This window comes from Cygnus atratus, chromosome 5, assembly GCF_013377495.2.
Source record: "Cygnus atratus isolate AKBS03 ecotype Queensland, Australia chromosome 5, CAtr_DNAZoo_HiC_assembly, whole genome shotgun sequence".
In the NCBI taxonomy this organism is placed as follows: Eukaryota; Metazoa; Chordata; class Aves; order Anseriformes; family Anatidae; genus Cygnus; species Cygnus atratus.
The window spans coordinates 36,389,052-36,412,967 of record NC_066366.1 but is presented as its reverse complement, the minus strand read 5'-3'; the positions used below and the strand labels follow the sequence as shown (position 1 = coordinate 36,412,967).

Here is a 23,916-nt window from a genome sequence, read left to right as displayed (position 1 = left end):
GGCCATCCTACAATCACATTGTTCAGTTACACTCTTAGTCAGTTGTGTAGATAATTTTTTTTTTGCTCATTCTCTACTCCAGTAAAGCAGTTGGATCCACTTCCTGCCACGATCCTTGCACTGTGAACTACAGTTTTGACTTAAAATGCTAACGTAGTGTAAAAGCACAGAATACACTACAGGTTCACATCCCAGTGGCATTCCAAGTCAGTTATGTGTTACACTGTTCCGATCACTTATTGCCTCACCAGGTAGTGGCACATCCCCTGATGATCTTTTGTTCCTACTTGTAGAGTTTACTGATAAATCATCATTACTACTGGTTCCCATGTCTGCAATTAAGTTTTTTGATCTGCAATCCTCAGTGCCTGAAAGGAAAAAAAAAATACAAGGCAGTAAGTATCTTTACAAGGCAGTAAGTATCTTTACAAAACTTCTGGTTTCCCTATGTGAAAAAATATAGCCATTTACAGATATCCTGCAGAGAGACAGACTCCTCTATTTTTTCAATTTGTTCTCCTACAGAGATTTCATTGCACATTTCCTGGTTTTACCACTTTTAACTTTTGTCAGACAATTTATATTAGATTAAGAAATTGCCACATTACTTCAGATATTCAGTGACTCAACTCATAGTTTGAATGAAGGCTACCATGATCTGCTCTGTACAGTTTTGTTTAAAAAGAACTGAATGAACTTACAGGCAGAGTCTGTATGTGCATTGTTATTATGTAAAGCTAGCTGCTTTACTGAACCTGGCATAGCAACTTTATCTCTTAGCCTTAGTGTATGAGAGAAAAAAAATTAAAAAATTCTGGTATTCACATACTGTTCCCACAAGGCAGATATGATATAGCTACAGAAAACTTTAGGTTGACATAGTGTAGCCCAATGTAAGGAGAGAGTTGATTCAGCTCTTTCAGTAACAATACACAGAAAAACTGCTATCTTAGTTGAAGCTGTGATATTGTTACATGAGCAATACGCACTGCAAGCACGCTTAGGAAAGGTGACTGTGAGCATCAGGATTCCCAGTCCTGGAGCATGGGTTTGGACAGAATCCCAACAGAACAGTTGTTTCTCAGTTTAATCGAAACTGATACACATGCAGGTTCACATGAAAGTGAAAGCAAAGAAAATACTATGAGCCAAACTCACTCACAATTTAAAGCTCCTTCAGAACTATATACAGTTTAAAGCAGTGTAAAATGTGAGTTTGTCTCTCCCATTTTAGTTTGGTCCTGAAACTTAAGGGCTAACGCATTTAAGTCTGATGTTTGGTATTAAGGTAGATCTCATCTGCAAGTAATTTTGGAAATTAGTGACACATGAAGCATTGTCATCTTGGTAAGCACAACAGTTGCTATACCTACTTCAAAAAATCCTCAAAGCATCACTTTGGGAGTCATTTTTGCTCTGAGTCGTTTGTTTTGTTTTGACGTATATTTTCATCTTTCTAACTACGTTAAACCTGTATTTGATTTTACCAGAACCCTTTACAAACTGAAAAGCAAAAATGGATTAAAATGCTCGTTTATGTCCTTATTCTTAAATGTCCTTTTTTGTGTCCTTATATGGGATTTTTGTGTCCTTTTATGTCCTTATCCTTAAATGCACTGCTTGAATTATGGTGACTAAATAGGAGTTTATATTTTTGAATGTTTTTTATAAAAAATAATTTCAGCAGTTTTTTTTAAATACTTAGCTGATGCTGTTTGACCTTTCAAAAGAAAAAAGAGGACAGCAAAAGTTATGTACAAAAAAAAATACATAATTGAGTAACAGAATAATACTTACAGGCAATTGTACATCTGACCTGGAAAACAAAAAGAAATAACAGAAATTAAAACTTTAAAACTACTGGAGGCTCAAATAAAATAAGGACTGTTTAAAAGTAACAGGTAGTACAAAAAAATCAGTTTAAAAAAAAAGAAAGTATTGTTTCACTACACACTTCTCAACCTGCAAAAGAAATACCTAAAGATCTATTAACAAAAACAATATCAAAAGCATTCTGATCAATTAGAAAGAAAAAGTAAACGCGCTGGTAAAACGTTAGTTTCCATATTTTTTTCCTCTAACCAGACAAAGTTTATTTTGTCAAAAACCTGGCTTAGCATATGGTGGTTATTTTGCACATAGAAATTTAAAAACAAATCCCAGATCTTAATTAAGAGACTTAAGTTACCCTCAATACCATCCCACAAAAAGAGGCAGATGAGACTGATAGGGTTTTTATTCATAGGGATTTTTCTTTCATCCTATGGCTGCATAAACTTTATTATTACTTCTCACAAAAGAGCATTTTTCATTTTCTGAAACAATTCAGTGAATTCAAAATTCAAAAGTATTTAGTATATATTCTGAAAACTAGTTTATCTATGTGTACATACACACAAAATATCAGCAGTTGCCTATTAATTACAACCTGAAACTAGTCTGCTAGAAACACTGACAGGCACAGAAGAATTTTGCTTTGAAAACGTTTTTAGTCTTTCAACTTCATGCTTTTACTCCCAAGCAAGCCATTTCCCTTCCTGCCAGTCCCCACGCAAACTGCCCTATAAATTTTCTTCATCTCCCGCCAGGTGGCAGCACAAAATGCTCCTAAAGGAGAGCACTAAAAGCACCAGACAGGGGTCTGAAGGCACTTGAGAGAAAAATAGTGATTTCCTGGAACTCACAGCCAGCTGACGCCAACCGACTGCGGCAGTCACTTTTGTCAGGCAACAAACACAAGATTGCTTCAGCAGTCATAGTGGGAATTAAATACAACCATTCACCTTGCAAAGATGCACATGAGAAGGCAAAGGCAAGCAGGGAGAGGTACGCGTCCCAAGAACACGTGGGGCCCCAGCACAGTGCTGGGGACCAGCAGATCATGGTTCCCTTGTGCCACAAGGGCTTGCAGGCATGGGAGGTTTCTGGCCACGCACCTCTGGGTCTTCCAGCATTATGGTGTGGGCAGTCGGAGGCTGTCTCCATCCCCGACTGCTCGGGTGGTGCCTGCAGAAGGGCTGGCCCTCACAATGAGTTGCTTCTAGAAAATCCGATTTAGCTTTATGCTGGATGATGCCTTACCCACCCAAAGCACTAAACCTGCTGATAGCAAAGGTTGACACATTTATCTGAAGCACTTCAAGTTTTGTCTCATTTTCTTTTTCCACTCTGTTTTCTTAGACGAGGTTGCTACCACCCAACAATGCGATGAGTGAGCAATGGCCCTGAGCAACCTGCTCCTGGTGGCCCTGCTTGAGGCGGGGAGGTAGATTTGATTATCTCCAGGGTCCCTTCCACCCTCGCCCATTCCATTTCTGAGCTTCCACAAGCTAACTAGAAATAAGCGGCTATATCGTGACAACACAACATAGAGCTTGAATCCCAAATCGCTCGCCCCTCAGCTCTGCTGTTGCCACAACCAGCTCCAGCAGCAACAAGGTCACAGGCCCTGGAAGACACACTCTCAAAAAGTTAGAGGATACCATTAAGTCTTGTTCTTCGTATAAGTGGCTACAAAGCCTGCACTCTGCAAAGTTGAGGCAGACAAGCTGACTAGAAGAAACACAGCAGAAGGAAACCCTTCAGCTTTACAATAGTGAGAAATGCAGTAGAAGAGACCCCCAGCCTGCGATGGTGTCAGTACTGCAGCAAAATGTTCACCTGCGCTTTCTAAGCAAAAAAGCGCTTGTAAGAGGCAAAGAACCAACCCCTGATCTTCTCCAGTGCAGTCCCACAGACAACTCAGGACACAAAGGACAACACTCGGGTTCACATCTCCTACATACAAATTCAACAGTCATTGTCAACCTTTCTGAATCTTTGAGAGCCCAGTCAAATCACTAGGCCTTTAGGAAGTGAAGAAACGTGTTCATTTGCACTCAGGTCAAGAGTCCTTCTGTATTCTTTCACAAACAAGTGGCCAAGGAAGAAGTGACTACGAAGGGAAAAGCCACTCAAAGGCAGGAAAACAGCCCTGTGCAGTGTTCCAAGTACAAGTGCTGAGCTACCTGGAAACAGCTGCTGAATGATGAGCAAGAGGTGAGATTCCCTGAAAGGCAGGGCAATCTAGAAGCAAAGCCAGAAAGATGCTGTGCTTAATAAGAAAGGAAAATTGCAAAAAGAAAAACAAAGAACAATGTAAAATGAAACAGAACTGTGTATGTCACAGTGATTTCTACAGCCCCACAGGCAAAACAGCAACAGCCTGACATCACTCACAACCTGTACTTAAGTTATTCTCTCTTCTGTAAAAACCACCTGAAGATGCCAGAGTTCTTGAATTTTAACGTTTCTCAGTTCCTTCTCCTAAAGTTCGAGTTCAGGCATAGGGCATCCTTCCTGAGCAACTGGAAAAACAGACATTAGATTACTGAGAAATAGCTATGCCACTACCAAGCCCCTCACACCCCTGTTTCCTACCTCCCCATTTCTTCCCTGTCTGCCCAAACAATACGCACATTAATTCCTGGTTTGCCCCCAGCTACGACCATCTGATCTAACAGCAACTTACTACCAAGCTGCCACGAACTCAGTTGTACAGTCATGCGTTGGTTTTGTTAATGATGCTCAAGCAACAGAAGGAAAGTTGTGCTAAAACTTCTGTCTTGTGATGAACGAACGTCTTCCTGGCATTTTATTTGCTTTTGTTCATCACAGACTTCAGCAATCTCGCAATACCCCCCTGACTTTCCAGAAACCTACATACTAACCAAATTGAACAAAGCACACCCTGCCGGCAGCAGACAGCCCTCCTTCTGAAACCCAAAACCACGCAAAACAAATGATCCCATTCCCGAGCGTCAGCCTGCCTGACTCAGTCATTCCGTGCTGTATTTTTCAACAAGCCATCGACTTAACTGTTCTCCAGCCTCCTGTTATTACTTAATGAAATGCTATTTATACAAAACATTTGTTTATTATTTCAGAGGATATTCATGCTGAACACCTGATTCTCCTTGGGTTCATACCTGACATGCCCGGAGCCGTGCCAATTCCACTTCACTCATGTACGGAGCTGTTCCCACGCCCTCCTCCCCTCCCCAGATAGCGGGAATGTGCAGGGGAGAACATCTCTCCCCAAGAAAAGCTAGGAAATATTCAACATCAAACAAACAAAAAGACAGCAAAATGTGAAACAGTGAACATTTCAACTGAACAACAGGAGAGGTGTGTATACACAAACTCATCGCTGTCATCAGCTACGGCAAATGAATCTTTTCACACGTCACACAGCAACACGCAGTCTGACCAGAGGCGTGTGCTTTGCAGGGCAGCTGAAGAATTCATCTGCACTCACATGAGGTCTGTCCTGCGCTCCTCATTTGTTTTGTGGGGTGTAAGAACTGCAGGACTCAGCTCCATCCTCCTCAGGTAGACGGTCACATCACTGAGGAATCATTATTATTTTCACAGGTAATTTTACCAATGAAGAAACTAAGATGGGCTGAGGGAAAACATTTTCAAAAATTCTATGTGACTGAGAAGCCAAAGCTGCACTGATGTTTTCTAAGACTCAAAGCTTTTCAAGAGTAGGATCTGAAATGTGCCTGCCATACATGAGCACCAGAGTAACCACGGGAACTGGGCAGCAGCAGGAAGGCCAGTGGTGCCTCTCCTTCTGCTGGCAGCAAGACTTTGGATTGACTCTACAACTTCTCTCTACAACTACCTGAAAGAAAGGTATGGGGATCTGGAGGTCAGCCTCTTCTCACAGATAACTAGCAATAGGACAAGAGGGAATGGCCTCGAGTTGCACCAGAGTAGGTTCAGGTTGGAAATTAAGAGACATTTCTTCTCAGAAAGAGCAGTCAGGCATTGAAATGGGTTGCCCAGGAATGTGGTAGAGTCACCGTCCCTGGGGGTGTTCAAGGAAAGGTTGGACATGGTGCTTAGAGTCATGGCTTAGTGGGTGACATTGGTGGATGGCTGAACCAGATGATCTTGGAAGCCCTTTCCAACCTTACTGATTATAGGATTCCACGATTCCAACTAGGCTGTGCTGCCAAACTGCACCCTCCAGCAAAGTTTGGGTTCCTGCACAGGGGGAAAACCCTCATCGACAGCAACCCACCTGCCTGGGGTGCTCCAGTTTCCAAAACAAACAGCGTGGTCTGGTTCATGTAAATAGAAGGTTAGGAAGTTGGCTCTAGAGTCAAAGTGTGAGCAAACCAAAACATCCTAACCAAGAAAACCCCTTAGCCACAAATCTTTCCTGAGAAGACACTTGAGGCTGCTGCTTACTATTTCGTGTGGGCTCACCAGTGTGTGCCTTGTGACTCAGATGCAAAAAGCCAGGAAGCTGCTCACACCCCTCTCACAGCTAACGATCTTTCACACCTGTACCTTCTGATCTTCTCTTCTCCACCCACCCATCCTCTCAGGTTTGGAAGAGTTCTACACAAATACCACCAAGCTGTCATTACTGTCATCTCCAAACTCCTTCTCAAAGCCCCTTCACAACAGCAATCGCAATCAGACCATTGGCTAATTAAGCTCAGTGCCCACTGAACTTGATCTCGCTTCCTTATTTCCCATGCTGTGTGCACCTACTACTAGCTGTCCCACACCCATGACTGTGGGCTTTTAGGGCAAGCCAACACACTGAAATCATCACGATAGTTTTAAGACTCCAGGCTTTGCTGAAGTTAGCAGCCATCGCTGCCCAGCTGACAAATACTAACTAGCAAAGCCACAACTCCAATGCTTGTAGTCTTCTCTGACACCTCAGATATTTCATACTTGGCACAGGTTTATTCAGAAAGCATTCCAACAGAAAGGTTTCACTCTAAGTCACACAAAATAAGTGAAAACTAAAGCCAGGAATGCCACCATGAAGCCCTGCAACGCTGATGGTGAGATTGCCCAGGTATTGCATCCACAGACTGACAAGGCCCTCCAATAATTGCTCATTTTCTAGAACTTGTAAGGCATTGACTGCCACTCCAGCTAGGTACATGTTCCCACTGCATTGGGAGTATAGAATCTAGACTAGCAGGACGCGTTTCTGCAGGAGGTAACAGTCCCAAAGGCTGGCTGCGATTTGGACAGATGCAACATTCTTGTCTCTTTCAACCCATCTCAAGGCTGTTTCACCTTATTCATTTCCACGTTATTGCCAAATCAATGGATTTTGTAGGCTTACAGCACAGGGCAATCAAAATGAGATTACATGAACTGGGACTTAAAACTATGTCCCACTCATTAGGCATGAATGAGCCTATATGAGCCTACTTCAAATACCATGCCTTACTTTGGCAATTTCTGGCTTCGGGGGCAAAAAAAAAAAAAAAAGATCATAACAGAAAATGAACTAAAACATACTGCCACAGTCTCTTGCCTTATTTTCTAACTTCTTCCTAAAATGTCATAAGTCTTTAATTCCAAAACGCTTCTCTGCATTTAAGCAAAGTCTATGCACACAAATCATTATACTGTTACACCGTTGTAGAATGCATAGTAATTCACAAAGCCTAAATGCAATTAAAGGTATGCCAAGCCAAGGAAAGCGTTTCCCCTCATGCTTACAGTATTCAAAGAAAAAAGGCAATGCAGCTTAAGCCAGAGTGTGTAGATTGGCTCCAAGCTATGCTAACAGTCCAGAGCTCTCAGCAATTTCAGTGGCATGGGTAAATTCTCAGCCTACCTGCATCAAGTCCTTACTACTTGAATGGGAAAATAGGAGGCAATTGGAGGCTAAGGCAGAAGCTAACCTTTAATTAAGTTATAAAGTTCCATTTAACATTATTTTCTGGATTTGGTGCAAGTTTATTGGTGGTGGTGGTAGTAGTGGTTTGGGGGTGTTTTTATTTATTAATTTTTTTTCCCCAATGTATTTTTATTCTGCTAAATCATTCTAACTGTAACCCACAATAGGTTTTTTGATTTAAAGTAGCTCTAGATGAACTCAATAACATGACATATTCTCTTTCAAAGCAAAACTGAAGATATGCTGCAGTGAGTGTCAGCTCTAAATGTATCCTCTGGTATCTTAGGCAGGCACTCATGGCACATTCAAAAAAAACATTTCACAGAGTGGTTTAAGAGGGTTTATCCTGGGGGGAAAGCTCAAGTTTTAGAAGCAGAATTCAAGTTTTTGTGAGATATTTGGAGTCTTCATTTAACCCTAAATGAGCAGCAATGCTAACAAGACTGCATGGGGCTAGCTGGAGGTCCAAAATCCAGAAGAAAGAAAAATGAGCTGACGTTTGCTATTAATTGGGTAGGGCTGGGCCCCCTTCTGACACCATGTTGTTTTAGGAAGCTATGCAAAACCCTAAAGCAGTTAATAGCCATACACAACTGTGCATAGGTTATTTTGAGATGTTATGCAGTTATGTGGAAGAAGGAAGACTATTTCCACTTTACAAATACTTGTATTTGACCCCTGACACTTCTAAATTCTGTCTTCCCCGAAGCAAGCTTTTCTCCAAAGAGGGACCAAATATAATTTTTTCCACTGACTTTTATGAAAAAGTTTGAGATTCTGTTTTGTGCAGCACCTCCAGTGAACTAAAAATGCTGTGAAAGACAAAGCCTTGTAGAAAAGCCAAGATGAGACACTGAATGAAAATTCACAGTGAAATATACTGGAGAAAATCTTTCCTTCCTCTCCTGGCTTTTCTCTGTATTTGACCTGTATCTGCTTCTCAGATGGCTAACCTAGGAGTGAGGAATTTTCTGGGCAACGTATCTGAAATAAAGAGAAAAATATCTATAATGGAACTCATCTGAAGTGCACCTGTTAGACCTGCTTCTCCTCCTCAGTCCTACCCTTCTAGAAAAGGTTTCTGAGGGAAGTTTTCCAGTGGTTTGGTACCAGGCGATGACTCATCTACCCGTGCACATACAGAACAAGCAACAGAAATACCTGAGGCCAAGAAGCACAGATTTTGGTAGCAAATTGGCTGATAGTAGGCCCAGACACCAAACACGACTGCATTACAACTGATAGCTCACCACTGACCTTAGGAAGCACCATTAGACCTCATTCCAATGGTTTCCAGATGAGAAATCAGTTTAAAACGTTTCCATGCCACCCAACAGCTTCTCTATGTTTCCCCCAAACCTGCAGATCCTGAAGAACTCCGGGCCATGGGTGCTGCAAGCCACCTCAGTTTGGCAGCACCGCTCTAAGCATCTTGCATTCATCCAGCTGACAAAGCAACAACAAAACTTCATCCCAGAGAAAGGCTGCACAGTTTAATGAGTCTACATTTTCCATATAAACCAATCAGCCCTGCATATAACATCTCCTCAGTGATGGTCCTGCTGAAGGAGTTTACGAACAGAACAGTGTGCTTATTCAACAATGGCAATGAGTATTATTTAGAACAGCCACTTATTAAAAAACAAATTATTATCCTACTCAAGCTGCTTATCGCACGCACCAACATCGGTGTAAAGTGCAGCTGAGTGTGCAATGAGCAATGCCTGAACAGAAAAACTCCTCTTTTAATATGAATTTTCAGTTAACACAGCCATTTTCTTTCAAAATTAAGAGTTTACAGCATCAACCTTCATTTTATACAAACAAAGCACATTCCTGCGTGTGGCTTAAGAGCACTTTTTTTTTTCCACTCTGAGTCATTGCTTAGGCACACCCTGGAAGGAGTAGGATACAATGAAAAAAGGAAAGAGAAAAAAAAAGAGAAAAAAAGAGTCCTGTGGCAACAACACAATGCTAACTGTCCCCAAATCAGCAGGGTTGGCCACCCAGACAACATGGAAAATGCACACCAGAGCCAGCAGCTGCCTGGCCTTTGCTGTGCAGTCATGAAAATGAGGGGCATTTCCTGACAGCGCCCTATTTCAGATCTGTTGAGAGTGATTGAGGCTCTGAGTTTCTCTCTTATCAAAAGTAGATTTCCTTTTCCCAAGTCGGACACTTTGGATTCTTTAGAGTCTTTGCTCAGGAAAGTGTTAAAGCTCACTTTTGAGCTGCATTTGGTTTGAGAGTTTTCAAAGTACTTCTAACTATAAAGGGATTTTAAAAGTTATATAGAAAACTTAGATACGACATGAAGAGAGAAAGATGATTTGCAAACAAAGACCGAATTTTTAATCCATGACACCCTGCCCACGGGCAGGAGAACCATGGCCTGTGAAAGCCTTCAGCTTACTTCCTCCCATGAGGAGCTCAAAATTCTGTCCTGCTAGACAGAAATCCTTCTTTTATGGCAATCTTGACGTTGGTTCATGAAAAGTTTGTTGTTTCCTATGTTCCTGTGTTTTTTCTATACATGTCTTAGGACCATTCATCTATTTGCCCGTATCAGGCTCCTGAAAACTTCCTAATTTAAAAAGCAATGAGGTGTGCAGCTGTGATAAACCAGCCTGTGACCACTGCCTGACACAAGGACCTTTCAGGCTAACCTTCATCTCCTCCTTCATGCTCTGTTACTGTTTATTACAATTTATTTATGCTCCTTCAGTTCGTTCACTTCTACCTCTATGTAAAACACTGCACAAGAACCCAAATCTCTATTGTGTTTCCCTTGCCCTTTAGCTGGGAAAATCTATCCAAAGGGAGGGAGGAAAGCAATCCTTCCCGGCCATCCCCAAAAAGTAGCTCTGGTTTGGTAATGCAGCCTTCAGACCACTAGAGGCCTCAATAAAACCAGCAAACTTCAGCCTGAGTGACTAACAGTGAAACATGCCTGCATTTCCCCCCAAATTGACATATACCGGAAAATACAAGGCTAAGGATGAACGTGCTGGAGTAGGCTGGGCGGATGTAGATGTAAACGCCAGCTGAGCCGCAGTCGTGGGAGCTGACGCCACCATGCCTGGCTGGCTAAGGCAGGCTCAGTGCATCTTCAAGCATCACAAACCTGTCACGAGGGAAGTAATTTTTATACAGTAAGTTATCGTCTAGACCTCATAGTTTCTTCACAGTTGTTATTTACTACTTGTCACATCTTTAGCTGCGCTGCTTTGTATTGAGCCTGCAATTTTTGATGAGCCCTAATAGCAAAGTAGCATCAGATCATTTTCTTCAAAATAAATGCAAATTGCCTCATAGCAAAAAGTGTGGAGCCAAACATGTTCCAACTCTTAAATTAAGTCAGAGCTTCAGCTGATCTACAAGGCTCAGATTATCACAAACGAACAATCTGATTAAATAAACAAGGTTTCTCCGTACGCTGTTTTCATGTGCAGCAGCACGGGGCCAGTGGGGGACACCCTTGAGGTTTGCCCACAACTATCAGCCCATTTAATCCTTTAATGAATTTAAACTGGAGCAAGAGACAAATGGACTACAAACGTTCAAAACATGTAGTAGTACTCCTCAGAGGGAACAAAAGATCCATTGTACAGCTCCAGTAAATTCATCTAGGGCTCTGGTAGAGTCTCTCTTTTCCTCCCCTTTGAACAGAAGCTGAATAGAGACAGGAATGAGAATTGGCTCCACCATCACCCCTTTGCCAGACTCGCCTCTGTGAATACATTGAGGCTGGATGAGAAGTTATTCACTGACAACAACTTGGGCTCTCTCTCACTTACCAGTCAACAGACATGGCCATATATAAAAGGTCATCTTCATGGCCACCTGTGAGGACCAGCAATGGTGAAAGAAGGCTGAGTGATGCAGCATCACAGCCAGAGATCAGTGTGACACTGCAGCTCAGCCAGCTGCAAACTTTTTGCTCTAGAAAAATAATATCCAGGGCTTCTTTCTCTTTCCAAAATATGTGAAGGAGTTTGGCTTAGCTCTGATACAAATCAAATATCTATTAGCTTGCTTCAAACTCTTATATTTAAGAGGAATATAAATTTATGTTACTTATTATGAGTCTTGAGACAACCATGTTAATCCCCAAAACAAATCGCATATTGTATCATTTTGCTTGGTCTTGCAGATCACTTGAAAAAGAAACAGAGGGAACTTCTAAAACAACAAGTAAATTTGTTTACACCATTCTGCTCATTGCTTGCTTGGAGCAGCAGTACCATCTATACAGCTTCCCATAGCCTTTGCTACTTCCATACAATCATGTGTTTTCTGTTACCTGCACCATCAAAACAAAAACACCCGTCTTTCTCCTGCATTGTCTTAACAGACAAATTCGAAGTTTGCATTAAAAGTTCCTGAAAATAACTTTTTAAGAAAAGAATGCATGTAAACGAAAGACAAACATTCCTTAAATTTACCTGTTTTTTTTCCAAACTGATTGCATTACCAATAAATTAATATCCACCACCAGCAAGTTTAATGATGAAGCACAGCAATTTCAATCGAAATTCACCTTCCACTTTATGGTGGCTTTCACAAATTTTAAAAAACACAAGACTTTAAGAAGAAAATTTCCACACAAGATGTGTTTTTGAAGGCAGACACACGTTTTATACAGCCAGCCTTCTGTTTAACAGACTGCTTTGGCAAAAAAATGTAAAGCACTTTGAAGATTTATGAGATAATGGTGTGCTACTAAGAATAATTTCATCTCAATGACATTTGACAGTGTTACCCCTAACGAAAAAACAGAAAGGGGCAGCAACAAGTGCTGTACCATTCTCTGAACATTCTGGCAGAATCAGACTTTGGATGGGGCTGTAGTGTAAATTCTTCTCCTGATTGTGACTGAAAGAAAGCGAGATATTAAGGAGAACTAAGACTAGTCAGGTGCCGCCAATAGTGCAGAAGAGATTTGTAGGGGAAGGCTCCATCTGTGTCTCTATTCCTCTGATCTATTATTACCCTAGTTAGGCAAATTCCTTTTCAAAAAGCATATTTGGGACAGCATATTTGGGAAATTCAACCCCCAGACATGCTCCATGCATTTTAAACAAGTCTCTCTTATTACTTACACACAAAATGGCTGAATGAACAAGGAGTAGCAGGTACTAGAATCAGTCATGACAACTCATCCTCCAAGATGAGCTTAATTTTTGTTGCATCTTCAGTAACAACAGAATAGTTCCTTCAACTTACTGTTCTCTGACTAAAACTGAAACTCAGAAGAACAGATCTGGTTTTATTTCACAGGCAATGTTTTTGAAACATCAGATGCATTTTCTTTTGTTCCAATGTCCTTAACACACCTCAAACACAGAAACTGAAAAATATCACAACTTCCTCTCCAATAGCTTTCTAACCTTGAGACCTTCTAACCTCCTAAACTGCAGAAACAATTTTCCTTCTCCATCACAAAATACCTTGGAAGCCTAGAAGGACAAGAACTTTATGATTTATATACATACAAATCTATATGGATTTATGTAGATAAAAGATAAAACAATGCCTACAATAAACAGTAGCAAAGCATTACCAACCAAAAAAATAACAAATGATAGTAAAACATTTCTATCCCAGAGGTATTTTTTTCTGGCCTAACATTTAGCATTCAACTTGCTATACTTCACAATAGCTGAAGTACAACATCTCTATCATTTTCAGGGAGGAAACGAGGACATATACACCCAGAACCAGATAGAGCACAATTACACTATTATTTATTTGCTTTAAAGAAAAAATAAAAAGACGAAACATAGGAAAGGCCATGAAAAATAATGCACAAGGGTTGCATTAACACAGATCTTGGCCACAAATAGGATTTTGATTGGTCTGTTAAAAATATTCTTCTACAGTTTCTCATCTATATGTTTGATGCTGACAATTTCCAAAGCTCTGAATAAAAATTCCATACAAATATCTCCATAGGTTTGGAGCAGGAGCTACGGAGAGAGATACAGGAGAAACTGTTCAGTTCACCATGATGTATTTCATCATGTGCAAATGGGGCAAAGCTTCATCTTCCCAGTCAAACACAGAAGCCACCTTAAATCAGCATTAAGATGGACTAAGTCCTGCACACCACCATTGTATTTTACATGCCCATTACAGAACTAAGTCATTTACTGTACTTTCTCAGGAAACTGCCACATTTCCAGCAGATTAGGGGGCATAACATACACACATGTAACTATCTAGCAACTGCTGCTCACTACCAATAAAGCCTTTAAAGCACCAACATAAAACAGGAGTTATGCAAAGCTTAAGTGCTCTACACTACACTGACCTTCTTAGGCCAGTGACACATCCTTTCGGTTTAGGGTATTAAAGAACATGAGAGAAGTCAGTGTCGAGTCAGAAGTCAAAGCCTTGCATTAGACGAGATAAATAATTTCTTCACCTTTGTTACCCACTGCATGGCTGTTCACCTGCATGAAATGTGCACGCAGGGACAGAGATAAGGCTGAAGTGCAAGCACCTGCATTCCAGCTGCTAAAACCTCCTTTGCTTCTACCTTTTAATTGATGGCGTTGTGCAGATTTCCACACCGCCTTCCCTTAACTGCTCTTAGCGGCCTCGTGCTCTCTCCCCACCTTCCAGTAACGGTTAAACCAAGAGTGATTCACCAGCTGGATTCCTCTGTGCCACTCCTGCCTCTAACAGAAAGTCAGAATGTCACAGAGTTATATAATGCTGACAGAAACGTGACTACCTGAAAAGCAGGTTTGAATAAAGAAGATAAAACTTTTATGATTACATAGCACAAAAAAATAAAAATAGTGCATCCTTCACAGGCTATTTCAGCCTCATAACTTCCAGGAGATACAGCTTTATTACTGTTTATAGCAATCACATTACAGCAGATTAACTGGGGAAAACAAACTAACAACAACAAAAAAAGGCTCTTTGACCAATTTGTGCTGTTGGCAGGAGGTGCCAGCAGGGTTTAATCGTCCTTTGCCCAGATGGCAGAACCCCCACCCTGTGTTTCAGCATCAGCGAGGAGGCAACTTGCAGACAATAACCGCTAAGAGTTTAAGCAGGATGAAAGACTCAGCTAGGACTGACACATACGAACCAGACCAAAGGCAAAGCAAGCCAAACTAAAGACTACTGTTCGTTGCACCCAGGCTGCCCAGTGCAAAGCTAAAAGGCTTCTCATTTGACCAAGAAACACATTAGCTTGAATTCATCAGTGCAGACAAGACTTAAGTTTAGAAAGATACCTGATCCATCACCTGACTCAAGCTATGAAAAGGGAAATATACCCGCAAACTTTTTTTTCCTCTCAAGGGAAAAATGCCATGTATCGGGACACGAGCCTCCAGATGCCACAAGGCATGAAGGCAGATGTCTAGACAATCCCTAAGGGCTGAATGTCTTTACAAAGACATTTTCTCTTTTTCTTCTTTAATGATATATCCTGTTTGTATGACTCACAGCCTTTTAAGATCCACTGTTACAATGCTTTCTCCCCTGCACCGTTCAGCAAGTTTTATGCCTATGCTGCTTCTAAGTGCACGTTGTGAAGGGTGTGTTCGCAGCCTGCTTTAAATCCTGCCTTTACAAATTTAGAGCACAGTTCCTGCACTGTCTCTCAAAGACACTTAGCAAAGCACATTCCTTACAAGTACGCCAAACAAACAGAAAAGCCTTTCAATAACTGAGGGGTTTCCTTGTTTTAGAACAGAGGTAAGACCAGCAAGCCTGTGCTCCTGCACTGTTGCCCAGGGGAGTCAGGCATAGGTTGGTGAAAAAATAAGCTCTAATCACATCATATATATGATACTGTCATATCAGACATTTCTCAAGATCCTGGTTAAACAAACAAAAACAAAAACCAACCACCACCACAAAAACAGGTGCTGTCATGAAAATCATGGATAGGTTTACATAAAACTGGTAAGATTAAACTATCCTATGAGAAGTAAGCAGGTAGCTTTTAATAGGTGTCAAAGAAAAAAAAAATATCAACCCTTCAGCCTACCTAGCTTTATTAACATTTACCAAGAAATGTATCAGCATTAAGCCAACTGATCCCAAACATTGCAACAGCAAACACTTTTGTCCTAGGACTTCAATGCAAGTACTTCAGGCAACCAAGCATCCTTCTGGACTGCAGTAACACACCGCTTGGTCTTTTCAGTCATATGTTACTACTCTGGAGGCAGGAACCTGATGCAAGCAGAGACAAGCCAAGCACAGAAAAAAGCAGCAGATGAGAATTAACTTGTTACTGACACAAGAAGATGTCACGATCTGTCATGCCTACGCCCTGTGCTAAAATCACAAGTGCCACAATAAAAGGCAGTAATTTAATGGAAAAGTCTCCAATAACATCTTCCACATTTTTGTTGCAACACTGACCATTGATTAGGTCTCAGGAAATTTCTCAAAAACTGAAGTTTGATTATATGACTTACCAGAACCTAACTTTTGTATTCAAGTGAAATAAAATGAACTACCCTTGTGCTCTTGTTAACTCCCAATCACAGCATGTATGTTGCAGATTTCTGAAACTGTCTCATCTGAGTAACATCCTTTATACCCTACATTCAAGCTACCCAAGCTGGAGACTGTAGGTTGAAACAACTAAAGAAAAGGGTATTTTATTCTTTCCATTCTTTGCCCTGATTTAACTAGAACTTCTGCTCCGAGAGTATCACCAGCTTTCCTAATAAATATCTTTTCAGATTTAATGCATCATCAAATCTTAGAACAGTAATTTTTTAAGCTGTTAACACTGTTCCTTCATTTCCCTTTCTCATGTACCCACGGGATGTTCCACGCTTCATGTATCCATCTAAAGACTTAACATCTGTATTATGCAGTCTGAGTTTTCTTTCACTAATTTCATTAATTTTACTGCTATGTCATCAGCAGAGTGCATCCAAGCACATTTACAAGGACTATCAGAAAAGCTTGGTGTAAATGGTGGCTCAGTCACCCCGGAGACCCGGTGCCCGCACAGCTACGCAACCCAAACCAGAGCGAAACATTATCTTCCAACTGATCTTCTGCAGAAACAAGCTTTCCAATAAAGCACCAGAATTTCCTCCTTTATTTCAAACACTGAGCAGACACCCGAGAGCCAGAACTGCTTTGAATAAGGATGAATTTAAAATGACTAATCATTTCCTCTATTATTTTAGAGTTTATGGTGCCTCTTATATCTTGTTTGTGTTTCCATGTGAGCTAGTTCCTTCTGCAGCACCACAGCTTTTGGTGCTAAGCACTCTTTTTAAAGCTATAAGCTTACAAGGGGAAAAGACAAAGCCAAAAAACAAAGCAGAAAAACCAAGCTCCCTTGTCTGAGGGAGTCCAGCTTGCTTGTCCGCTGAGCAGGATCCATGCTGCTCGTGACAAGCCTGAAGACAATAAGGAACAACAATAAAGGAACAGGCCTAGCAGATGTTGATATTGCTGTTGCTGGATGGAGCTCTTTTTCCCTTGCTGAATCATTTATTCATTAAAAAACAGTTCCAGGGAAGCCTAAACTATTCATGAATTTGGGCTGAACTTACAGAAGGGTTCACTCGAGGACAGACCCCTCCAACTTGCACTGGAAGCAGCGCAGGAGCTTCTGCAGTGAACTATTCCGAATGCAACAAAACATTTGGATGCTGGGCGCAGGGAATAAAAGCCCAGGCAACAAAGGGCTACATTCAGCTGAAACGCGGTGCAAGTAGTTCCCAACAGTCAAGGGGTTACAGCACTCAGCTGGCACGCAGCAGATTCAGGGCGAAAGCTCCTTGAGCACAGAGCGGGGCCTCGGCTCCCCTCCAAGAGCCACCGGCCATCAGCACGACTCAGCCTGTCCTCTGCCGCATGCCCTGAAGCAGCACCAGGCTCAAAACACGGCACTGGAGACCCGAGGCCAAGCCCCGAGGAGGGAAACAGGCCTCAAGCAGAGGCACGTGGGGATGCGCCGTGGGGGAAAGGATGGGCTGCTTTCCTCTCCCGCTGCGTTCCCCTGTGGCTCTTGGTTTTACAACGCAAACCACACAGGCAAGAAGCCCAAGCTGCGCCACTCACACATGAGGTCACGCGTAGCGGGCAGATCAACTCGAAACTAGCCAGATAAGAGCTTTCTGGGGTTTTGTCCTGCCAATGCTTGCTTGAATTGCCACACTTTCCCCCCCCCCTTCAAAAATTTAAGAACAAATCAAAGTTATTTTCCTGTATCTATGCCACCAAATGTGAAAATAAAGAAAGACATAGATGCATTTATTTTCTTTAATGCTATTCAAAGTCATTTAGAAATAAATCTGGCCACAGCAGAACCGCGTGCACTTACAGGCGGTGAGCCTAGGACACATTCACATTTCATTAGCACCCAGACACCAACTGCCCTGGAGCAGAATATACTGTAAAAACAATATATGGACATTAAAAAGAAGCACTGGGGAAAGGCATCTGTTTGCATGCAGGGGTAGGGAGGCAGCAAAGAACGAACGAAAGGCATAAATTGTTCCTTTTTCTTTCTGTTTAGCTTTCTATGTAATCCCACTGAATAGCTGTAATTTGGGGAACAGAAGTAAGTTCCTCTACCAGAGGCCACTTGGTACATTCCCCTCATTCAAAAGCAGTCTGAGTACAATGGTAAGAAAGTTATTCATTATTTCCTATTACTTAGGGTGGGACTAACTGCTACTCAACAAGCCCGTGTATCAGATAGAGACATCTAAACTACGTTCACTGAAATGAATATCCTGGGGAGGGAGTGGTATAAGCCACTGAATGGCTTTTTTGTTTATAAGCAAAAATAGTAACAGGTTAATTCCAAAAGCCATCTAATTAATCAAAATTATGTGCAGGACAATGGTGTGAAGTGACAGCAGTGAGATCACCATGCAATGCTCTGATTAACACCAGTAAAGGTGGGTTGATACACGTACAGGAAAGCAGAGTTACGCAACCTGGGATATTTGGGGAATCTGTGGTCTAATACATGCTCTAGTTGCAGCATTCCCAGCCCTCAGAACTGGGCCTGAAGAGCTCCTTTTATTCTGTTATCTTCAGAGAAGAAAAAATCCTACATTACAGGTAGTTTCTCACCTTACAAGTGGCCATTCATAAGCAAGACTATTCTTGTAGCATCCACACAGAGTCCATGAGGCATTATACCCAGTTATGTACAGCAGGGATGCTGTCAGTGATTACCCAAGAGACTGGATGTTTTTGGCTCCATGGCTTCGGCAACAAACTTGCAACCAGCTGAAAACGCTGCCCGATTTACCTAAGCTTGTCCATCTCCTGCATCTTCTTCATCTCTGCAAATTTACACCCTTGATGACAAAAACTACGAATAATGAAGCAAACATAAAGGGGCCAGCCACGAAGGTTGTGATGAGTTTGGCAGTTTGTCCACTCGAGGGCTTCTGTGAGCCCCTTCTCTTCTCCTGCCTGCCCTCTGACACCTGGCCAAGCCAGCGGGACTGCAGCCCCGGAGCCCAGCAGGCAGATCGGATCGGCAACCACCTCACACAAGAGACTGGGCAGAAGTGGAGGAAAGCCTCCGCCCTGTGGCACGGCTTGTTCAATTGCCAGTCAGCGTCAAGACTTCTAAAAACAAGAGCAAGACAATGAAAGATCTCAGTGATATGATGGGAGCCAAAATTGCCCGATTTTTTTTATTTATTTATTTTTTGCACGCAAATGAATCAAAAGTTCCTGTCTGATAATATCTTCCAGCATACAACTCCCAGCCAGTGGCACATGCCAGGCTGGGGTGGAGAGCTGCAGCCATCCACAGCTCTAGCTGGAAGGACAGACACACGGCGCTTGTCAGGATCAGGATCGTAGTTCCTGATTTCCACTCTAATAATTGCTGGTGCACAAAGGAGGGATAAAATCTGTTAAGCATTTATGAGAAAAGACTTTATGGTAACAAAAAATAATCAGTGATTAAGATTTTTGTTTGTTTGTTTTTGATTCTGGACGAATGCTCTGCCCAAGCAGTAAACTTCCAGTTTTTGCAGGCACTGGAATCTGTAGTTCCCCCTCAAACAAAAAGATGTGCTTTAAAATAATAGAAGAAAAAAAAAAAAAGCCAACTTCAAGCATTTTTTCCCACTGCTTTCCCCACCACCACGCTACTAAGAGCAAAGCTCTGAATATATAAATAGCCTGGCAAGTGTGTAGTATAAACCACACCCCATCTCAGGGCCACTGTCTTAAAGGAAACTATAATATTAAAAATCCCCACAGATGTGGAGAATGCAGTACAGTCTGCACTTGATATTCTTCTGTACCTCCTTTTGAAGGACAATGAGTACCTCACACAAAAACGCCATTCCCCCCTATTTTATTTTTATGAGCAGAGAATTTTCAGAAGCTCTCCTAGCGCCACTGTTTTCCGCTCCTCCCGAAGCCATGATGGTTTTTAAATGAAGAACAGTGGCTAATGTTACACACGCTCCGGGGTTTGGGAGAATGAGGGCTCCTCCCTGTAAAAAAACAACATACACATAGTTTCAGGATGTTAAGGCAGGAAGATGCAACAGTGCACATCTTTCTGCATGACTGAGGTCCCGTCTCGCTGCAGAAGGCTCCCTCCTAGTCAAGGGGCAGAAGGCTACTCCAGCCTCCAGCCCACTCGAGGTTCCCAGAGCAATTCTGCCAGCACAAGCTGCAGCCTCCCCTTCTGCAGGCGGACATTTGACACCCAGAAAGTAGCACATTTCCAACCGAAAAAGAAAGCAACTTTTCCAGGATATGTAAACCTCTTCTGTGGAGCTCGCTGTTGCTATAGTTATAGGAAGTTGCTGAGAAGTAAGATGTCAGGAAGCTGAGAAGAGGAACCAGACCTTTACAGGACTAACAAGAATCAGAAGTGTTGCGTTGCTAAAAAAGTAAAATAAATCCCTTAACGGCATCATTAAACGTCACACTTCTGTTATAAAGAAAATCCCGATGTTCAGAGGAGATGGGGAACTAGTATGGAATTCCTCTCACAGCTGAATTCCAAGCTCCTTTGTTCTGCCAGGTCTGGACACATGTACCTCTCACCAGATTTCCCCTCTTGCTGTACCAGTTCAAGTGATGGGTGAATGCCACCCTCCATCCCTCTCATTAAAGCAGTTTGCGTTTTGCTCTGCACTGACTGAGTAACAGGAAAATAAAACAGGACTCCCCAAGAAGCCAAGACTTCGCTAGCTCTGCTGAAGCTGGAAACTACAACCTCAGCTTGTGCTGTTCTGCGTCTGCCAAAAGCCTTTGAAGTAAATTCTTTGAAGTTGGCCAGAATCAGCTCGGAACCGGAGCAAGCGATGAGCAGGCTGGCTGGGGGGCTGCCTGGGGGCTTCGATCCCCATACGGTTGAGTGCAAGTCAAGCTTGGATTCAGTAGATAAACGTGCCTTTAAAAAAATCACCCTTCTTTTTACAGGTAAAGGAGGCTTCAGTCCTTGCTTACATTCACAAGATGTCCAGTGGGCTGAACTGCAAATTTCAACAAGTGTCAGGAGATCTGGATGCGTGCACTCAGTTCAGTTACTCCCACTGCTGCAAACAGCATCTCTTGAAAAACCCCATCTGTGATAGCGCTGGACTAGATGCCAAAACCATTCACCGCGCACATTTCAGCATCCCCCAGACTCCCTGCAATATTTCAGCTACAGGGGTAACGCAGCTTTTGTTTTCTCAGAGATGAGACGGAGAGGAAGTCATTTTAAAATGTCTTTCTCTGGAATCTATCTGCAAAGGCTAACCCTGATCCTCATTTTCACTTTGTAACCTGGTGGCAGGCAGCCTGCAGTTCTAAGGGTTACAACTTCACAGAGCAGAAGTAAGAGGTTTGCATTAAAGTAACAGCCTGTCTGAAAACAACCCCAACCTGCTGCTCGCCTAGCATGTACCACCACACTAAGCAAGAGGCAAAGGAACATCAAAACACCACCAAAAAAAAAGCTGTAAGTGTAACACATCAGAAACATTTCAACCTCCTTGGGATGACCAGCAAGCAAGAGAGCAGAGGCAGTAAGAATGGTGCTGTACGCACACGGAGTGACAGTGCTTTAGCGAACTGATGGGAATTAGTGCAGTTTCTGTTGCACTGAGTGAGGAATCGGGACCCGCAGAGCAGGCAGCTGGCTTTTTGGCTGACAGGATTATGAATGCATTAGACATACTTCGATTCTGAAAAAAATAAAAACACAATTAAAATTAAGCCAGTGACATGCAGCAGATTATGCACCAGGAACAAACTGCCTGAACGTTTGGGGCACCAGGTCTCATCATACCAAGTATTGCTTCTTTTTTTTTTCTCCTTTCCCAAAAGCTGTACATTCTTTAATGCAAGTCATTTCCCTCATAATTTAGAGCTTCTTCTAGAAGTGCTTTTCCTTCTGTCTCTGACCAGCTGTATGTAACAACCAAGACGATAGATCAAGATTTTCTTGTTCTGCTAAGGTTTTAAAACCATTACTCATAGGCTTTTTTACAAGTCAGTATTTTCAATAATTATGGTAAGGAAAAGGAACCTGTCAACACTATTTCCTCTCTATTTGCTCTGCTAATTCTGTGGCTTTCCGCAACAGTCTAAATCAAATAATTTTCAAAATTGAAATCTAAAAAAGCTTCTTCTTTTTTTCTTTTCTTTATTTTTTTTTTAATATAGTCTGCCATTTAACATATTAAGCTCCAGAGCATGCATACTGTTTAAAATGCAGCACCAGAGCGCAGGCATTTCCCCATGATAAAAATGTTGATGAATTTTTGTATGGCTCTCTGACTGTAAAGCTCTCATAAGGCTGCCTCAAACACTGCAACAGGTTTCCTCCTGGTGATTTGCACACTACATTTAAGGTGTTTGTAAGATAAGTTGCCAGTGTTACTCTAGTCAACTCATTTGTTTATTTATATATATATATATATATATATATAATTTTTTACGTTAAGACTTACAATTCAAATTTATCTAATAGTTCGGGCGAGTCTCTCCGAAGAATCGTTCTCCTCATCTATTGCACACAGACACGTGACTTGCAAGGAATTACATTCAGAAGTATTACAGTTCTATTGCAGGAAGAAGAGTTTACAAAAATAAGCACAGCAACATACGAGTTAAGCAAAAATATATTTAACTGGCCTGCTGACCACAGCCAGATACTGAAGCCAAGAAGATCTTCAAGCAAAGTAACATCAGTTAACATCACATTCAAACTGCCTAGTACTATTTTAACAGCTTTCAGTTTCTACAGCATTTAACCAGATAACGTACGGATCTTAGCACTGAGGTCTTTAACACAGCCCCCAGACACAAGACTTTATTTTCCCTAAGGACACCACAACACACGAAAGAGAAGACTCTGAACTAGACCCTGAGCTAAGCCCTCTCAAGCTGCTTGCTCCCTGCTTGTGTATTTAGCATGTCATCAACACAATGAGCCAATAAATTGCTGCCCCTTCCTTCCATGCTTTGTTTTCCAAGGGTTCATTGTATTTTATTTCAGTTTATTTAAGCAAGTTTTCTGGCATTGCTGGTACAGAAACAGACAATTCTTATCTTTGCAAGTATAAAAAAGCGTCTGAAAATACATCTATGTACATTAATTGCTCTGACCTTATAATTTAGCAACTTAAAACCTGTTTGTTCACTCTAATCGGCAACCACAAATCAACAAGCTTTTAAACCTTGACAAGTTACGGAAATTACCGACATCAGGAGAAGTTCTTTTCACTTTTTCATTTTCTCCTGACAGTTGCTGAGATCAGCAATACATCAAGGCAAAACATCAGCTGTAAAACTTCTGAGTGTGGGCTGTTTTCCTGAACATGCAACCACTGGGAAAAAACTTCACACTGAAGAGAAAGCTTCATGTTCATGAAAGAGTTGAAGGCTAATCACTGCATGTTAGGCAGCTTCCTGCAGCCCTGCAGGCACTGCAGCTCCCCAAGGCCTTCTCTGATCAGCTGCACAGGTTCTGATGTACACACAGAGGTCAACAAGAACTGCTTTGACTGACTTTCTTTTATGCCATCCGCTTTCTGAGTCACTCCAGACATTCAAAATAAGGGCATGTGACTTATTTTCCCAACCAACTGCTTCCAAGGATTATTGCTTTCATGGGTCATTAGACATGTTCCTGCCCTTCTTCATTGTTTTTGCTGCAGAGCGGGGATGGTAGTTTGGCACTTCTAAATTCATTTCAAATTTCATAAGAAAAAAGACAGAAAAGGGAA

General features: G+C 41.8%; 1 protein-coding gene across 3 annotated transcripts in view; it reads right to left on the bottom strand.

Moving 5' to 3' along the window:
* The window catches only part of PTPRJ (protein tyrosine phosphatase receptor type J), a 72,731-nt gene that overhangs the window by 24,992 nt on the left and 23,823 nt on the right, over positions 1 to 23,916 (bottom strand). For all 3 annotated transcript variants that reach the window (XM_050710961.1, XM_035540165.2, XM_050710962.1), the window contains exons 2-3: positions 1,798 to 1,816; positions 249 to 368 (exon numbers count right to left, since the gene is read on the bottom strand). In XM_050710961.1, the coding sequence (XP_050566918.1) occupies positions 249 to 368; positions 1,798 to 1,816 (139 nt within the window). The remainder of the gene's footprint in view (positions 1 to 248; positions 369 to 1,797; positions 1,817 to 23,916) is intronic.